This window comes from Podarcis vaucheri (assembly GCF_965113315.1).
Source record: "Podarcis vaucheri genome assembly, chromosome: 5".
Taxonomy (NCBI): domain Eukaryota; kingdom Metazoa; phylum Chordata; class Lepidosauria; order Squamata; family Lacertidae; genus Podarcis; species Podarcis vaucheri.
Genome location: NC_138763.1, coordinates 20,924,465 through 20,944,219, shown reverse-complemented (window position 1 = coordinate 20,944,219; position 19,755 = coordinate 20,924,465). Strand labels below are relative to the sequence as shown.

At 43.1% G+C, this 19,755-nt stretch overlaps 1 protein-coding gene and 1 long non-coding RNA gene across 3 annotated transcripts in view; one reads left to right on the top strand and one right to left on the bottom strand.

The window, feature by feature from the left end:
- LOC309533361 overlaps positions 1 to 15,109 on the top strand; it is a 42,740-nt gene extending 27,631 nt beyond the window's left edge. Inside the window, exon 2 of the long non-coding RNA XR_014220167.1 lies at positions 14,864 to 15,109. This is a non-coding gene — a long non-coding RNA (uncharacterized lncRNA). The remainder of the gene's footprint in view (positions 1 to 14,863) is intronic.
- PPM1L (protein phosphatase, Mg2+/Mn2+ dependent 1L) overlaps positions 9,945 to 19,755 on the bottom strand; it is a 169,836-nt gene continuing 160,025 nt past the window's right edge. For both annotated transcript variants that reach the window (XM_082224564.1, XM_082224565.1), the window contains exons 4-5: positions 15,321 to 15,482; positions 9,945 to 10,306 (exon numbers count right to left, since the gene is read on the bottom strand). In XM_082224564.1, the coding sequence (XP_082080690.1) occupies positions 9,960 to 10,306; positions 15,321 to 15,482 (509 nt within the window). In that variant the 3' untranslated portion in view covers positions 9,945 to 9,959. The remainder of the gene's footprint in view (positions 10,307 to 15,320; positions 15,483 to 19,755) is intronic.

Below are 19,755 nucleotides of genomic sequence, written 5' to 3'. Positions count from 1 at the left end.
GCTGACAAACTGGAATGGCCAGGGTAGGAGATCAATCCAGTTTGCTGCTGGAGGGAATGACCATTTCTGGTGTGGGCTGTTTGCTTTCCTGATGCAGAACTCAAGCAGGGATCATAATCGTTTATTCCTGCATAGGATGAGGACGTGTGTGTATCAAAAGAAACAGCAAGACACCATAACCCCAAAGAGAAAAGAGGCTTGTTATTTATTTAAATATGCTCCTTTTATAGCCTTTATTTTTTATTTTAACCATACAACCAAAGCCTTCCCCCACCCCCAAATCAGTAGTTTACACTTCCTGTAGACATTAACATAGAATCTGCAGTTGCATGAAACATATATTCCTCACACATTTAAAAGGAAGGGGGGGGGGGAAGCTACTTCTAACGCACACACTGAAAGATACAATGGTTGCCCACATCTTGAAGTGACAGAGCACCGCCACTTTTAGGTTATACTACAGCTAATGTTATATTTACATTTCGTTTGACCGTGTTTCAGATTGTCTCTTAGAGACAGATGTAGATTAAGTACAAAAGAAACCTACTAGTACCAAGAATTATGAGGTTTCACCAGTTCCTTCCTTTCTTGCGCATTATGGTCAAAAGTGCTGGGTTTGGATAGGTTAAAATGAGTTCAAATCATGATTTCAGTGTGCAGTTGTAGATGCCGCACTGGGTTCGTTTTTAAAACCAGCAAGAATTGCTTCCAGAATTCTTTCTGAAGTCTACCTTAAGATGTGCACAAATGTGATGTGACAACAGCATCTATGTGCCGAGAAAGGTGTCTGTTCTCTGGCTTGGCTTACAACTCTTCAGCCTCATCTGGAAGAACCGATGGGCACAGTGTGCTTTCCTACATTAACATCTGCATACATCTCATGATGCAGTTATGCGCTTGTGTTTTTAAAATAACCGATGCCGAAAGATTAGCAAAGTAGAAAGCAGCTCTGTAGCTCTTCCAGATTTGGCTCCCTTATTTCACATTAAAAAGGCCTTGAGCGCCTATTGATTGGCTTTGGCGAAAATGGCATCAGACACCCTTGTGCTCTCAATTCAGCAATGTAAGAAACGTGTTCCGATAGGGTGCCTTGCAGAGAGAGAGAGAGAGAAGCATTGCTGTTAAACCAGAGTAAGTGGTCTCTTAGGTCCTACTGCATGGAGAATGAGTTGGTACACCAGGACTGTAGCTCACTGGTCAAGCATCTACCTTACTTCGGAAGGTCTCAGGTTTGATTCCCAGACTCTCCAAACAGGGCTAGGAAAATACTTTGCTGGAAACCCCGCAGAAGCTGCGGCCAGCCAGTGTAGACAATATGGGCCAATGGCTTGACTCAGTAGAAGGTAGCATCCTATGTTTCTGTGTAGTAGCTGAGACTCTCTCACCCATTCCATTTGCTTCTGAGTCACCTCAGTGGCTCTGAGAATCTAGTGGTGCATTATTCACCAACCCTTTCCTGAGTCCAAGTTAGTGTAGACCCATTATTATTTTTTTCCAGAAGAAGGGAGTAGGGACTGTGACTTAAACTGCAGCCGTAGTAAATAATTTAAGACTGCAGCAGTGCTAGGTTTTATGAAGTGCCAGGGCAAAGAGGTTTACTTTTGGCCTGGGTATCTTTTAAGTATTAATTGTTCTGATTGTGGATAAGTGCCAGACTTTTTGCTGAAAACCTGCCAGAACCTTTTACTTACTTAAAGAGTGACTGGGTCATACGTAACCCTAGGACTACGGAAAGAGGCTTGGCAGCAGCTAATGTTGCTTTTAAACAATACTCTGCAATTAGGGGCAATTTCTTCTGAGAAATTATTTAAGGCAGACACATTTATGGCTGGGAAAATTAAGATATGGCCACAACGTTAAGAGAAACAGCTCCAGCAAAAGCCACTTTCCCCAGCCATGATACTCATTTTTTAATGAAGTGTTGCGTTCTGGAAGCTAAAAACATGTTGGGCTGATGCCCCTGTTTAGTAACACTGAAATTAAAGTGACAGTATTGCTTTACTGAATATTAAGAACAAGTTTAAATTCTAGAAAATCAGCTGTGTGAAGAAATCAAGAGTATGATGTTTTCAACAATTCTACATGATGAATACACCTGTCTACCTTTGCAGATGCCTTTTGTTCTACATGAGAGAACATGCTTCTTCTAAGGTGGTGCCTTGGTGGTGGCTGTTTTTAAAATCACCTTTTGAATCGACTAGAAGGTTTTCAACTGAATAATCTAAAAATTAGCTAAACTTTACAGTCTTGTCCTATCTAGATCCTACTTTCTTGCTGCATTTCTATATTGTCTTAAATGTTCTACTCCACATGTTTATCTCAAATGGAAGAACAATTACTCTACAGCAATTCCTTCCAGTAGCACCTTAAAGACCAACTAAGTTAGTTCTTGGTATGAGCTTTCGTGTGCATGCACACTTCTTCAGATACACTGAAACAGAAGTTGCCAGATCCTTCTATATACACGGCTACCTATCTTCTACAGCAATTGCAATGTCACATTAATAGCAATCTGCTGGGGCAGATGCATATGGACTCTGCTACTTAAAATAAATTATAGGGTGTGTGTAGATATATGCACATATGTATGTTTTTGTGGAATCATTTTCAGTATCTCGTTCCACAATTTAAACACACCTGCCTTTCAAAAGACAAATCCACTTATAGTACCAGAGCAAACGTTTGTCATAAAAAAAAGCATCCACAAAAATGCCTCAGAACCACAAGTTATGGTTAGCTGAGCTTTTAGAACAGGGCATGGTTTACATTCCAGAGCTGCAGCAGGGGTGCCAACATGAATAAAATATTGTGGGGGCCCAGATATGCCCCACCCCACATAAACGATCATATGGTGCGGTGCGCACACACCATTTGAATGGCAATGCCCATCAACTTTGGGAGGGGGGGGTCCTACTCAAATGTTTTACTGCGGGGGCTGAAGCCCCCACAGCCCCTGGGAGTTGGTTCCTATGAACCCCTAAGAATTTTGGTTGGATCATGTAAGTTATGTGAGGGGGACTATGGGAACTCATTAGGTCAGCTTTGCACCCTAAATGTTGGAAGCCCATTGTCCATGCTGAATGTGCATCCATGTGCTCATGTCTAGGGGAATCATAGAATTGGAAGGTACCCCAGGAGTAATCTACTCCAACCCCCTGCAATACCCAGGACTGCGTGGAGTATGCACAGGGTAAACAGGAAGTACACCATGCACTAGTATATGCAATTGCCACAAAGAGAGATCCAAAATTTATAGCCATAATTATATGTACCACTGTACTTTACATCTTGCACTATGCCCTTTCTAGGTGCACACGGAACCAATAACTGAAGCAACTATGTACAGTGGTACCCCGGGTTACAGACGCTTCAGGTTACAGACTCTGCTAACCCAGAAATAGTACCTTGGGTTAAAGATGAGAACAGAAATTGCGCAGTGGCGGCACGGCGGCAGTGGGAGGCCCCATTAGCTAAAGTGGTGCTTCAGGTTAAGAACAGTTTCAGATTAAGAACGGCCCTCCAGAACGAATTAAGTTCTTAACCCGAGGTACCTCTGTACTACCATGTGAGCCACCCTGATTTTAACCTTGTAAATCCCAGCCAAAGTGAACACTTTAATAGCCCATTGATTTCAATAGGAGAAATGAAACATGTTCAACTCTATTAAAATCAATGCGGCTAATAAAAAAAAAGTTTAATTTTGGCTGATCATGACCATAGATTTCAATGGGGCTGAATCACATCTGTGTTTCTATAGGTTGTGCACCCAAAGCATCGTCTTCTACATATTGTGCCACCACTTTTAAGAACATTTCTGGATCTAGATGCTTTCAGTGATTACACAATAAATGCTGATGGACTATCCCTACAATCCAGGGAATGATGTGCACATTGTATATACCATAATGCTCTAAATCAAGGCTGGGGAAACTGTGGTCCTCTAGACGTTGGGACGTCCATCAGTCCCAATCAGCATGGCCAACCGCCTGAGTTGACAGGAGCTGCAGTCCAACATACGGAGGGCCAGAGCTTCCCCACCCATTTTCCAAACCATGTCATTCCCGGGGAAATGCATGCCCAACAGGCTTAGATACACATAGCTGCATTCCTCTTTCCTAATAAACTAGATTGGTTAAATACCTTGCATGATTCCAGTCTACAATTGGATGCACTTCTCTTTACAGAATACTTGTAGTTTCCTAGATCTCACCCCTGTGCAAACCCACTATTTAAATCCATTTTCACATCAAACACATTTATTATTTTCACATCAACTGTAAATGGTCATATTTCCTACCGTTTCTTAATTCAGTATGAAAACATTGTTCGCTTTCTCAGGTCCCACATAGCCATAAAGCTAAACTATATTTGTCCCTACACATTGATTCTTTAACTCCATGGTTAAAGACTGATGAAGAATAAGGAAGTGGAAACATAAACTGAAGAGGATTTACAAGTCATTGTTGGCACTAATCATGGTTATATATTAACACGTGCAGTGGGCATAGCATGGTTAGGCTTGTGTTATACTAATTCCACTAATCTTTCCAAACAAGACCCATTGTTTGGGTCCCAATATGCCTGCTCCCCTAGAAGTCTTTACCATGGTTAAGGCAACTTATTTGCCTCTTCAGCCTTTCTGCTTGCAAGATAACAACAAGGTTATCCTGCCTCCTTAGATCTCATCTTACAACAGAGCTTCATTCAGCAAACTAAATCATGGTTTCACTGTATGATTGTGATCTTCACTATGGTTAAGGCAACGATCTATAGTTGATTATTATGTTTGTACTGCGCTAAAATGGAATTAGAAAATAACTGAGATAGCTCTCAATAAGTCAATGCAGCGAATTCCTGACACATGTAACAGGTATGAGTTGTAAACTTGGGTCTAAAAGCACCATTTAGTAATCTGGTATAACTCTTTGAACTCATGTCCCATTTCCCCTCTTTTCTTTTTTAAAACTAAGAAGGCATTTTTCCTATTATTGAGTGTGTGGCAATGAACTATCTCAAAACGTCTTTGCATATATGATAGGAATTAGTTTCAAATTCTCCAGATGTGGTTATGCAAGTCATGTTTCTGTAGAAGTATTATTTCTCAAGTCAAGCAATTTCTGCTCTTCCATTAAGCCATGCTTGTTGGGTGCTTATTTCCTTATGTAGGAGTCTTTCCTACAAGAAGAAAACTGTAAACAAGTCTATAAATATTCGTTTGAAGCCATTAATTCCTAATATACGGTGTGAGACAATTTTTCTTTATGCCTAGCTGGCTGGGCAAACGAGGCCTTTTTAAACACTTGACTGAATCTAACCTGTGTTCTGTAATTGTTTGCAGACTATTGCCTTTTCACAATGAGCTTTCCCCTCCTTAGATGTTTAAAAAATGGCTTTGAACAGAATGCAAATTAACAAACATGCAGGTTTCCGTGATAACCCAATTATCTTACACACTGATGATAAATCACCATTTCCTCTTGCTCATTTTGATCTATGCTATGTATAATATCTTCTGGACTTGTAACAAAAATTAATACCTGCTAGCTATCAAGTTTTGTAAAGATCCCACATACTTCAATTTTCTGATCAATAATCAAGATGGGGATGAGAAATACATTTCAGTTACAGTGGCGCCTCACAAGACGAAAAGAATCCGTTCTGAGAGTCTCTTCGTCTAGCGGTTTTTTTGTCTTGCGAAGCAAGCCCATTGACAGATTAGCAGATTAGCGCTATTAGCGGCTTTTAGCGGCTTATCGGATCAGCTGATAAGCGGCTTAGCATCTTAGAAAAAGGGGGGGGAGGAAAAAAACCCTGCAGGAACTCGCAAGACATTTTCGTCTTGCGAAGCAAGCCCATAGGAGATTTGTTTTGCGAAGCACCTCCAAAACGGAAAACTCTTTCGTCTAGCGAGTTTTCCGTCTTGCGAGGCATTCGTCTTGCGGGGCACCACTGTATTTCTTCCTCTAATACATTTAATGGTTTGTAAAGCTCGTATCAATGACCTAAATTTCCTACATTTTTAAAATGTCACAGTTCCAAGAATTCAGCTGCACCGAAAGTAGTAAGCTACTGACTAGTTTTGTTTCTTACTAATGTTTTTCCCCACTTTTATTATATATTTTTTCTTGAATTGTACCCCCCTCTCTCCCTACTTTCATTGCACCTTTATCCTGCTTATGAATGGAAGTCTTACTGGACTCACATCAAGGCTGCTGAGCAAATCTGCACCTACTTGGGTTTTCCATAGCAATACACTGCCAGCTGCTTCCACATCACTAAACTGGGCCCCCTCTTCCTATTTCAAAGCAACAAGTGAGTATCACATATCACAGTTTTTACTCACCTTACCTCACACAGCAACTAAGTGAAAACCAGCATTACAGGAGCCTAAAATATTTAAGCGCCTCTTGAAAATAAAACCAAGTAGTGAAATTACCGGGAACCTGGCACAGGGCCTTCTCGGCAGTGGCACCCACCCTGTGGAATGCCTTTCCATCAGACGTCAAGGAGACAAACAACGATACAACTTTTAAAAGGCATCTGAATGTATGATGTTTTATTATGTTTTTATATGTGTTGGAAGCTGACCAGAGTGGCTGGGGCAACCCTATAAGATGTGTGGGGTATAAATAGTAAAAATATTATTATTAGGAAGGCAGGCCTTGGAAAGCTGTTTTCAATGCCATGGTCAGTTGTGCTTGTGAAAAGCAATGGATCACAAAAGCCAATGTGATCTCTAGTTAGGGAAGGGGCAGGTAGGGGATGCCAGCAGATATTGGCAGAGGCAGAGAACACCCATGAAGTATGCCATGCATCAAAGGATTACAACAAAGGAAGAATTGGCCATGGCTGAAAAAGATGCCAAGTGTGACAATGGGAAGGTTAAAAAGGCCATTAAAAGAGTGAGGTTATGGATGGTCCCTCGCCAACATCTATCAATGTTTTACAACAGCATCTCGTTCTTTTGCCACTGCATAGAATAAGGATTAGCCCAAGGTTAAGTGAGATTATTGAAAACAGTTCTTTGCAGGAAGTGAATAGCACTTCTAGTTTTGATTCTGCTCCCACAGAAATGTGAGACCAACCCTTTCAATGACCTCCACTGAATCTGGTTGCTTATATCCTTTATCTACTCTTACAACAAATGTGCCAGCCCAATTAATCCTCCAAAACAATCTGGCCTGATCACCATGTGGGCTGGCACCCCGAACCCAAGCTCAGTGGTAGAGCAACGGCTTTTCACGCAGAACATCAGATCCAATTCCCTGCATCTCCAGGAACAGCAGGGAAAAAAGCCCGGGAGAGCAGCTGCTGATCAGTGCAGACAGTGCTGAGCTACATGGACTGATGGTCTGACTCAAGTCTAAGGCAGCTCCTATGTTCCAATCTAAAAGATCCTGGGCAGAGCTGGTATTCTTGGGCACTGATTTGATGCATGCTGTTAACCTCCAGAGCCCTCCGCCTCTATCTCTTATTGCAAGGAGAATGCATTAAGAATCAATTGTACTTTGCTAAAAGCATTGGAGCCATTCATTAAGTCATTCAGTTAAAGGAGCTATTATTCCACATTAATATAGGAGGGCAGCAAAATAGGGGCAGGGATAAGGACTTTGTTTGTATTTACCTGCCCAAGTGGTCTGACACCGGAGTTCATTTGTTTTGAGAGTGCACACAATATACCATAATTGAAGACAAGGGCAAGAAATAAGAGACCAGAAGGGTGAAATACACACTTTGCGTATCTTAATCCCTTGGTGTGTTATTTGCAAGACACTCCTATGTTTCAGGGACAGTAAAGGACACCTTCCTTGCTGCCACTGAGGGGCATGGGTTATCTGTCCTATGTATACCTCCGGGAGGGATGAGGAGGAACCTATAACCTTCCAGGTGTTACTACTTTCCTGCTCCCATCATCTGGCCAGCATGGTCATGATGGGCATTTGAGTTCAACAACACCTGGACAGCAACAGGCTCTCCAGATCTATAGCAAATGAAGAGAGAGAGAGACTGCGCAAATGGCACTTCCAGAAGTGCTAAAGTCTAGCAATAGCCCACCTACTAATGCACATTCACTAGAACCTAGTGGCCATGCTCTAGTATGTGAATGGAGGCCTTCTGCTTCACTTCCATCAGAAGCAAAATGGCTCCTAACATGGCGTTCTCCACTATATGTACTCAAGTTTCCCTCTTCATAGAAGAGAATGGGAATCCCTTGCATGCATATGGCTTTGAATTATAGCTTGCTAACCAGACCCAGCAGCCCACATGTCTATGGTCCATCCTTCCTTCCTTCCTTCCTTTTTTTTAAGAGGGCAGCAACGCTACACAGGTGAACCAGGGTAGCACCCACCCACCTTTCTTCAGCTCACGGAAACATACAGTTTGCTCTGCACATGCACATCAGAGCCAGCAGAAACAGGCAGGAGTTCATTGACCGCCAAGTGCGTTTAAAGCAGTTCAATGGGTAGCCCGGAATCAGAACCCTGCTGAACAACAACGTGTCTCTTGTTAAGCTATGGCATAAAATTGTGCAGCCTCTGCAAGTGACGTTTATGAAGGCAGCACCGCTCCACTGGGCCACCTGCCCATTTTCTCGACCATGGAGCTATCAGGTGATGAGCATTATGGGGGATTAAGTAGCCAGGTCACACCTACATTATTAATCAATACTGGGATTGGAAAGGTCCGTTTTCTATGGCAAAGCATATGATATTCAGAGGCTCCAAAATACAGTATACATAATCAACACTTTTGATTCCTTAGGCTGGCTTTTGATTATTTACATAATTAAATACCCAGGCCACCAGAATTATTTTACCGTTGTCCATCTTTTTTCTTTCTTTTTTTGGAATTAAGCTTCCATTCTACTGAAAAGCTGCTGGTGATGCGTGTGTGTGCACGTATGTGTGTGAACTAGGCAGCAAGTTCACATTTCAGCTTGTTCGCTTCATCAACAACCCTGCCTTGTATCTGAACACACGTTGATAACAGAATGAAAATAATATTCTGTGCTAAACACTCAGCTGACTTCCACAGGATACCTCCAGCCCTTACAACAATCTGTGAGATATATATATATATATTTCTGCAGGCATAGCCTAGTCCTGTTATCCACCATGTCTAGAAGGAAGAGTCAATGAATGCTGTTTGTGCAATTTTTCCCAAGGAGCATGGACCTCAAAAGCTACCTGCTGGATGGAATTGAAAACAAGGCAAAGCACCATTAAAGGCATGCACACAGACAGTAGAAACAGACAGCTGGAGAAGCTCAAGAGCTTGTCCTTACTTATGTGGCAGGAAGGATGTTTACCTATGAAATGAGGGAGAAGGATGGCCTGTTGTGTGCCCAGCAGGCTCCCTCCTTCACCTCCTCCTATGAAAAGACAGATCAACAGTTACAAATTTGTTTGCTACCCACCCTCCTACTTCTGCAGTTTAGCAGGGCTTGGGGACAGAGAGCAATAGCATTAAAACAGAGCGCATGCCGGGGTGGAGATAGTTACAATGGTGAAAGTCCTGTGTCGCTTCCATCAATTGCTCACAAGCCATTCTTGTCTTGCCCCGGCCGTGCCACTCCCAAGTTGAGCTCCTGGACGGATGACTAAGAAATCACAGCTGTTCAAAATAGCCGAAGCAGGAGTTGATTAGCCTTTGAGAATGGGAGAATTTATCCTTAAAAGAGCTGGAGAAAAGAAAGCAAGCATGAGCTTTTTTTTTTTTTTTTAAACCCCCACACAATGGTTTTAAATGCGTTTGCCACATAGCTCTGCTTTTAAAAAAAGAAAGAAAGAAAAGGAAAAAATGTGATTTCTTTTTCCTCTTTTCTTTTTGGATGTACAGTCTTAATGCTAATATACTTGCTACAGCTGTCTACCATGTTGAAGTGTAAAGGTTTGATGAAGGAGTTCGCTGAGAGAGAGAGAGAGAGGCAGAAAGATAGGAGAATTATTATTATTTTTTTACTGGTCTTCTGTTTTACTGCTACTCTTGAACTTCACCACCATGACTGTGATGTTGTCAGGGCAGCCTCTGTAAAATGACTGCAGGACTATACTCTTGGCTCCAAAGTGTGGCTCATCCAAGCGTTCTTTGATGAACCGTACGGCCTCCTCGTTGCTGAAAGCATCCCACAGCCCATCAGATGCTAAGATCATGAATTCTGGCTGAAGTTTGTCCAGGTCAAAGGTTAGGATATCTGGGTCAGGGATGACAACGTTCAGATTTTTCAGTGGGTAATCTCCAAGGGAGCGGGACATTGCCAGGATCCCCTGAACACGCCAGGAACCATTAAAACTGATGAAGCCACCTGGAGGGAAGAAAAACAAAGAAACAAACACACATATTGTATTAAATTGCTTCTGCATGAGGTTGTTCTCAGATGCTTCTGTGCCTCTGGGCTGTAAAACTAGTTAGAAAACAGAGAAATTGTTTTGCTTTGCATTTCTTATTGCGATTTTTCTTTCCCAAGCACTCCTCACATTTCAATGCCCCCTTCCTTCCTTCCTTCCATTCCCCATAATACACCAGTGTCTCTGCTGCTAAGACGTAAGGAAGGAAAAACTCCTCAGGGAAACCATTTAGGAAACGTGAAGCTAAGAGCGAAGTTTCCTTCTTTGGAGAACCATTCCATTATAACTATACTTCCTGTGCTTCGATTCAATGAAAACTTTAAAGAAAGGAAAACACGCCACCATTGCAAGGTACTATTATAGGATGTGTGTATGTGTGTGTTAGCTTGAATGTGATATTAGAAATCACCCCTAAGCTTGTCGTTTTGTATCCACAAGATGGGATTCTGCTAAAGTGGTAAAGCCAGTCTTTCCGTCAAGCTGTTGGCTGTAGGCTGTTGTGTTATCTCTTTGCATGACTAAAGAGTACAAGTGACTGGTTGCCATAGAAATTAATAGCTGGAGATGTTTTCAGAAGATGGGCTAAAGAGGGCAGGCCTTCTTCCTGTTCCCTGGCTGGTCTTGTCCATCTATGCTGAATGCAAAGTTATGACTTTATCAACCCCAAGAAAGAAAAGAAGGAAGGAAGGAAGGAAGGAAGGAAGGAAGGAAGGAAGGACCCTAATTGTGGGACAAGATTTGTTGGGATGTAAACAGATCCTAACCATCTTACGTTCAGTCTGTATATATGTTTATATAAAAACTTTATATTACAAAGACGCCACAGTCTCTAGTGACTCTCATTCTAAAGAAACCAAATGCACGGTATGTGTTGGCACCCTGAACTGTGCATGTTGGGTGTGCATAACAATGCCTGTAAGGTCGAAATTACAGCTTCCTCCTGATTTGAAGATGCTCTCAGAAATGAAACTCATGAGTTGAAGTTCTCTCTCGCTTCCAGCTCATGATGTCACTATATGGCATTTCTGCTCTTCCTCACTTGATTTCACTGGCTGCTGCTGCTGGCAAGGTAACACACCTGCTGGTGCTGCAAATATTCCTAAATATCAGTAGGAGGGGAAGACAGGGAGGAGGAGGAGAACTTAACATCTGCATCATTGATGCTACCATTGTCTCATGGGTAACACCCCAAGGCTGGACTCCTATGCACATTGTTTCTTAGATCCATTGGATTAGTCCATTAAAAAAGAAAGGAAGATGTACTGTGAGAAGAAAAACATATATATATATATTGAGTAGCATGGTTAACAGAACCTGCATGAATGGACTGTGAAGATGATCTCCTTGGAGTTATTTCCTCCATTTTATGCTATGTATTTTGAAATCCATTTTGCAATACCCAAACATTGCTACAAGGAGTTGGGTTGTGTCAGTATCCAAGCCAATGCTATTGAAATGGTTGTCACATAAATTCCTGGAGGCAAGTACATCCTTACAGGTTTTGTATTTTTTGTTGTTGTTCGCCAAATAGATACGACAAATTGCTGAACAGCAAGAAAATATCAGCCTTTGTTTCTGACGTTTGCCATACAGTGATGTGCTCAGGCAGCCTGTCTCCTAGCTCTAACCAAGCCCTCTTTCTCCCTTCGGTACAATTCAAGAAGAGGTTCGCACTCATTTAAAAAGATTTATGAAGGCGGTGCCACATCAGATACACACTTGTAAAGACCAAAATCTCACCCTGGGGCAAAAAGGAAAGGAAATAACACAAATGAAGTTGATCCTCCTTCTCCTCAAGGGTCCTTGGTGGAGCTGTAATGCAATGATCCAGAAAAGTCTTTTGAAAATAATCACCTCACACTTCGGAGTTCTAGGAAGGAAAAGGGGGGAACGTTCTGGGTACAAACAGCAGGCATCTTCCTTGAAGCAAAGGATATGGCAGGGGAGGGGAGTAGAGGGGAAGGACTCCAGCCATTTGCAAAATTCCATTACCGTATTTTTCGCTCTATAAGACGCACCAGACCACAAGACGCACCTAGTTTTTGGAGGAGGAAAACAAGGGAAAAAAATATTCTGAATCTCAGAAGCCAGAACAGCAAGAGGGATCACTGCGCAGTGAAAGCAGCAATCCCTCTTGCTGTTCTGGTTTCTGGGATAGCTGCGCAGCCTGCATTCGCTCCATAGGACGCACACACATTTCCCCTTACTTTTTAGGAGGGAAAAAGTGAGTCTTCTAGAGCAAAAAATACGGTACATTCTGTGACTGCCTTCAAACAGGATCCGCAGGATTCCCATGGCTCTGCATGTGTTTAAGACAAAACTTTTTTTGTTTGTTAACTTTGCTGCATTAAATGTTGACTCTGTAGCTGGCCTCCTTTTGCAATGTCTTGTTTTGAAATCTTCAGATAATATTTTAGTTTCCTGTTGCTTTGAATTGTATACTTTATATTTGACTTCCTTCTCTAATGTTTTATTCTGGATTGTTTTATTTGACGTTTTAATGTAGGTTGTAAACTGCTTTGAGATTCCGCCCCCCCTTAAAAATTTAAAGCGGAATAGAAATGAAATTAACAACAATGCATGTAGCTCCCTTTGCCCGCAGCAAACAGTTGATATTCATTGGTTTCCCCTCCTCCCTGACCCATCTTTGCAGGATTGCTTTTGCTTTTCCAAGCCTCGACAGCCACCTCTTATGCACGGAAAGTGGCTTTCTGCTGCCTCTGTGAAGCAAAGGCTGAAATCTCAACAAAAAACATGTGGTGTTTGCCTGCGGCTGGATGAGAAGCATTTCCTTTTAGAAAAAAAGTTCAGGTTTCTGCCTTTGAAAGAGCACTTCGAAATCCTCATTACAAAACCAAACATTGTGCACTTCAAGCTTCTGCTTAAGAGGGAGGTTTTTTTAAAAAAATGTTTTTGGCACTGCTGCATGTTGAGCTCACGTCAAAACGACCCGAAAATTCAACATGAATAAAAAGTATATTCATATCAGGAATATTCAGTTTTTGCAAACTGGAGCTCCACACCTCAGCACACCTTTTACAGCTCCATGTGGCCTACGTGCATGGCATCAGTCTACATGGATTCCCAAAGGAAACAAAAAACCAGTTCCCTTGTATATGTGCGATCACAAAGTACGTCAATGAACAAAGCCTACCCCCTATTCTAATTTCATAAAACTTAAATTGGTACAGGAAGCCCTTTGTTCTTCTGGTCCAGCAGAATCCAGTGGCCAAGCTGTGGAAGATGAGCAGCCAAACCTAACAAATGCATATTTTTGCTAGTGAGCATGAGAAGGAGCTAACACCACAGAGCTGCATTGCTATTAAGCAGATACTCAAACCACAGAAATACAATTGATAGAGAGGGCTCTGTGTGATGTCATTTCCCCTCCTTTCCTGGAGAAAGAGCATATAGTACTTCCTGTTCCTCCTTCTCCCTTTGACGGGTGCTGGAGGCAAACATACCTCTGCTTGCCCCAGTTTTAGGCACATGCCTGAAGCTGGTTATACTGTAAATACAGTGGTGCCTCGCAAGACAAAATTAATTCGTTCCGCGAGTTTTTTCGTCTAGCTAATTTTTTGTCTTGCGAAGCACAGTGTCGGAAAAGTTTTGGAAAAGCTTCAAAAATCGCCAAAAACCTCAAAAAAGGCTACCACACCGCGTTCTATGAGTTGCTCCTCGAAGTCAAGTCGCAACTGTATTAAGGGTGTTAAGAAAAAGGAAACAAACTTGCAAAAAACGCAAGACGCTTTCGTCTTGCGAAGCAAGCCCATAGGGAAATTCGTCTTGCGAAGCAGCTCAAAAACCGCAAAACCCTTTCGTCTAGCGAGTTTTTCGTCTTGCGAGGCATTCGTCTTGCGGGGCACCACTGTATAAGAATTTTGCCTGCATAGATTTGCTGCTGTCTTTTCTGTGAACCAATGTAAATAAATCTTGTTTTTAAACTTACTTCACAAGTTGTTAAGCTGGGATAGAAGGGGGAAGCCCACTAACTTCATTAGTTGGACTTGAGCAAAACAAGGTTTTACAGTCTAATTCCTATACCTGTTACTGCTTGCACATACAGGAAGGCACTGCTCAAAGCAGGCAAATAAGCAGTAGCTGTTAAGGAAAAATAAGGGCGGGGCCAAGGGGCACCGTGGATTGACAGTGAGGACCCTGTCAAGGTATTGATCTCAGCAGCTGCCTGGTGATGTCTGGCACCATTGCTGCCTATAAAAATAAATTTAAAAAGGAACAACTCCCTCGCCTACCCCCCACTTCCCAAACAAGGCCAATACAGCATACAGAGAGAAAAATAACATAAAAGTTGCATTTCCAAAGCAGCAGGAGTTCTTTCAGCTGATTATTTAAGTGAAAATTTTAGAATATTCATCTCTTTAATGAAGCCTCCTCTTCTGGATTACAATAATCAGGTTCAAATGTTAATTGCTAATAGGTGCTCTGCTGTTAAAAGACTACTTTGTGCTCTCTCACCAGTGTATGGAATCTACATTTTCTTCTCTTTCCCACAGAGAACTATTGCCTGCTCTAAATGAATCGTTATTGCAGGACATAACGCAGCATTAGCCAGAAGAGGCACTGGTTTTTATCCATTCTGAACTGGAAGCTTCAAGTTGTTTTTCTCTCTCCAATCAAGCTACCAGAGTTATTGTGTGTGCATCTTTCTATGTTGTGTGAATTTCTATGTTGTGTACCACCCTGTGATCTCTGGATGAAGGGCGGTATACAAATTTAATAAAGAATAAAAGAATAAGCAACCTCTGGTCCTGGCTTCTCCAACCTAGACTACAAGTCCTATTAGCTACAGGCCATACTGGCTGGCTCCAGCCTCTCCACTCCCTGAGGAGAAGCTCCAGACAGCCGTATTTCCAAAAATCCAAACAACATCTTCCCGCCGAGTTTATTACAGTATATAAACCCACAGTATATAAGGCCCACAGAAGTAAACACCAAACTTTATAAGCTTACCGGCTCTTTTAATCCTCTTCCTCTCCTTGAGCTGGTAGGGCTTGTGATCGTGCGACAAAGGGATAGCATTGCCATCCTTATCGCACAAGACGCCCCTCGAATCCCCAACGTTGGCCACCGTGAGCTCCTTATCTGACAGCAACGCAATCAAACACGTTGTACCTGAAAGGGGCAGAGGAGCAGGGACGGAGAGAGATGAAGAGAGCATCAAGACAATGGAGCGGAAATCACTACTGCTCACGTCAACACTTTCTCCCCCTCCCCCCAAAAAAACTGTGTTATCTGCATTCAGCAGCCATCAGAAACAGCAGCTGTGCTTGTATCTGAACAAAACATCTAGTACTCCGATGACAGCCTATTTAATGACACTGATCAAATCTGACAGTCAATTTCTTCCCTGCACAATATTTCTAGTATATCTGATTTTGGGTTGGCATTACAGGGGTCAGTCCTCCGGCACAGCACTTCTCACCTGGCTTATCATTCAGGTGTAATTTTAAATGGCAGGAAATCACATTATATATATATATATATACACACACACCTTTTCACGGTATATAAAGACTGCCCCTTGTTTTTGGGGGACACAAATGCATGGGAGACTTGCAAAAACGCGAACGGCACCTTGCTGCGTGTGGTAAAGGACACGAGGAAACAGCCTCTAAATTACGAAAGGCAGAGGGAAATATATTCCCGGTGATAACCTGACAGGTGTCTTCTCTCACTGGGCAAGGAGAGTAATAAGAGAGAAAACTCCTATTGACATATCAGCCTGCTTGTTGCCGTTCATGACTGACAGCGACTTACATTTACAAGATGTAGGAATCAAGTATATCTGGGGCAGCTGCAACCTGCTTGACCCCCCCTGTCAAATTGAGTGCCGTCAGCAAAGGCAACTTCTGGGCATGTGACCACGAGAAGCCTCGTTATCCAGAAAAGGTCGATTTTACATCCTCAGAGCATATGCTGCTGCCTCATACCTGCCCGGACCATCTAGCCCAATTCAGTTGTCCAATGCAACGGCAAACCTGCAATCTCCTACATGCAATGCACTTGCTTTTAGCTGAGGGTTTAGGCGCTGGTCATTCCTCCTGCAAAGACACCATGAATGTGCCCTTCTGGAGGAGGAGGTTTGAGTCGCAAAATCATCTAGCATGAATTGATTCAGAAGAGTTCATCAAGAAAAGCTACCCAGTCTCTTTAAAACCCCGTAGTTGTTTTTTTTTGGGGGGGGGTATGTATGATGCACTTCCTATAAAGTTACAACTTCCTTGTAGAAAACTGAAAACAAGGAGAGCCCTGTGGATCAGGCCAAGGTAAGGCAGGTATAGGTCAAGGACCCCTGGACAGTTAAGTCTTGTCAAAGGTGTCTATGGGGTGCGGTGCTCATCTTGCTTTCAGGCCAAGGGAGCTGGCGTTTGTCCACAGACAGCTTTCCATGTCATGTGGCCAGCATGACTAAACTGCTTCTGGTGCAACGGAACACCGTGACAGAAACCACAGCACACGGAAACACCGTTTACCTTCCCTACTTGCACTGGTGTGCTTTCGAACTGCTAGGTTGGCAGGAGCTGGGACAGAGCAATGGGAGCTCACTCCATCACAGGGATTCAAACCGCCAACCTTCCGACTGGCAAACCCAAGAGGCTCAGTGGTTTAGACCACAGTGCCACCCGCGTCCCTATCAGGTCAAAGGCCCTTCCAGTCCAGCATTCTGGTGGCAAAGCAGATGCCTGTGGGAAGCTTGAAAGAAGAACATGAGTGCAAAATCACCCTTCCCACTTGTGATTCTCAGCAACTGTTATTCAGAGGCGTATGCTTCCTCCAAAAATGGAAGTAGGCCATAGCCACCATATCTAGCAATCTGATTACCGCCATGTGTGGTGATACACACTTAATGTCTCATTTTCTATACGTAGTTGCTACCAAAAAGAGTCCAACAGCGATTGAGTTTCAGCTGTCCTTAACAGGCAAGCCTATCCATATACTGCCGCAGACATCAAAAAGCATGTCCTCCCCCCCACCGTCAAGCAGAACTAAGTCTTTCTGAACAAGATGGGATCTAGTTTTGCACATACTTTTTGTGTGCTAAGACCAGTCCCATGGTTTTGGAACGTTTGACTTAATTGCCAAGAAACGCCTGCATATCTGCCACAGAATCCCTACGCACCATGTGGAATTCTGGATTGTGTTTAGGGAACATGTTTCTTGTGGCACATTGGCCAGGCCTGCTGGGCCTCACCACCACGCTTAAGGGACAGCCTAGAAGAAATGCAACACTCCAGGGTGTTGATCTGCCACTGATGGAAGCTTTCTGCCCTTTGCTGGTCTTCTCACTGAAAAACTAGCTAACAACCATCAGGGGCACGACAGAGCTTCCTAGGCCATTACCTGGATTTTAAAAGGGGTTGAATGCTAAATTCAAGTTCACAAGTATTTTCAGAAAGATTCCTGATGGCTCAAAGGGGGAACAGCATCCATGGAGGGGTTAATTAAGGAACTTAAGAACATACATGTTAAATAAATGATAATGAAATGCAACAGCCGTTTTTTGTCCTTCATCCCTCACTCCCTTCCATCCATCCATTCCAGTATTAAAGGTAAAGGGACCCCTGACCATTAGGTCCAGTTGTGGCCGACTCTGGGGTTGCATGCGCATCTCGCTCTATAGGCTAAGGGAGCCGGCGTTTGTCTGCAGACAGCTTCTGGGTCATGTGGCCAGCATGACTAAGCCGCTTCTGGCGAACCAGAGCAGCGCACGGAAACGCCGTTTACCTTCCCGCCGGAGCGGTACCTATTTATCTACTTGCACTTTGACGTGCTTTTGAACTGCTAGGTTGACAGGAGCTGGGACCGAGCAACGGGAGCTCACCCCATCGTGGGGATTCGAACCGCTGACCTTCTGATCGGCAAGTCCTAGGCTCTGTGGTTTAACCCACAGCGCCACCCATGTCCCTTCCATTCCAGTATTGCATCTGAACAAACTAGATGGGTCTGCACAGTTAGAAATCTTGAAGGACTAGAATCTGTCTTATGCTAACTCTGGGTTTCCTTCATGAAGTTGCAAGGAAAATCAGCTATTAAATATTTCCGGGGTACACACCTGACATTTAACTTGACTTACTTGAAGACTGCTGAAATTAATTTATTTTCGCATCATCACAATTCATGTTCTGGTTTATCATTTACCGGTAAATAAAATTAATTTCATGCTTGCTTTCTTTTTCCTTTTATGTGGGCCAGAGGAGTGCGAGGTGAATTTTCACCTCAGTTAATCTACATCTGATTATTCATAAGACTGAGACATCTGTCTCTGCATATAATGGAGCCCTGGAAGATGGTGTGTGGTTGTGTGGGAATTATCAGCTATGCTGGAGAAGGAGGAAGTTATGAAAACCCATTGTTAATGTATGCATGAGAAGGAAAGAAGCATAAAGCAGCAACATAGGCACACATTTTGGAATCCTGATCCTGAAAAACTGTGATGCTGTTGCAGCCCAGAACACAGAAGTGATGTCGTTACAAGTTGGTGCAACAAGATGATTTCTGTAATGTTGCAACTGTGCTAGTTTTACCCCTTCTAAACAGTCACCTGCTGTTGGCTCAAATCAAAGGACTGGGCTGTGAAGGTTGTGTTGTACCTTCAAACGACTGGTTTACACCAGGTGGATTCAGTAGCTTTATAGGGAAGTTATGCATCACAGTTTCCAGTAATGCAGGAAAGTGGGAAGGGAGCCAGGAATAATGATCCCACCTCCAGTGTCGCTTTTCAGACAGGCTACACCCCCAAACATTTGCATGTTGGGTGGGAAAGGCCTGAAGGAGGAGTCAGTGCATGTGCAGCTGAATACACACACCGTCCTCCATGCAACCCTGTGTAATCTGGGTTCCCAACAGCATGGAAAAGTCTGCACATGTTCAGCTGAATGCACATGGGTTTCCCTTTCAGACTTCCGCTCAATGTACAAAGATCTGAGGATTGAGCCAGCAGGGACTGGGATGTTGGAGTGTGCATGGAGTGTGCATGTCTCATTTGTGTAAAGATCTTGGGCATGACCTCTCCTTTCTACTTTCTCTGGGGGTGGCTAAAGGAGGAAAGGTGAAAAAAATCACACAAACAGAGCATGTGCAGAGCACTGAGGTTGCATCTTACACTGTGCATGCCATGGAACAGATTGTGTATGTCCACTTCTCCATCCTAGAATTGCTGGCTGATTAGACTTCCCACATGTGAGTCAGCCCAAAGAGGTAGATGTAACTCTTTAGTACATTACAGAAAAAGCCATTACGGCATAAGGCGAATGCTGAACAGCTTCACAGTGGTACCTTGGTTCTCAAACGCCTTGATACTCAAACAACTTGGAACCCAAACACTGCAAACCCGGAAGTAAGTGTTTCGGTTTGCAAACCTTTTTCGGAAGCCGAACATGAGTGT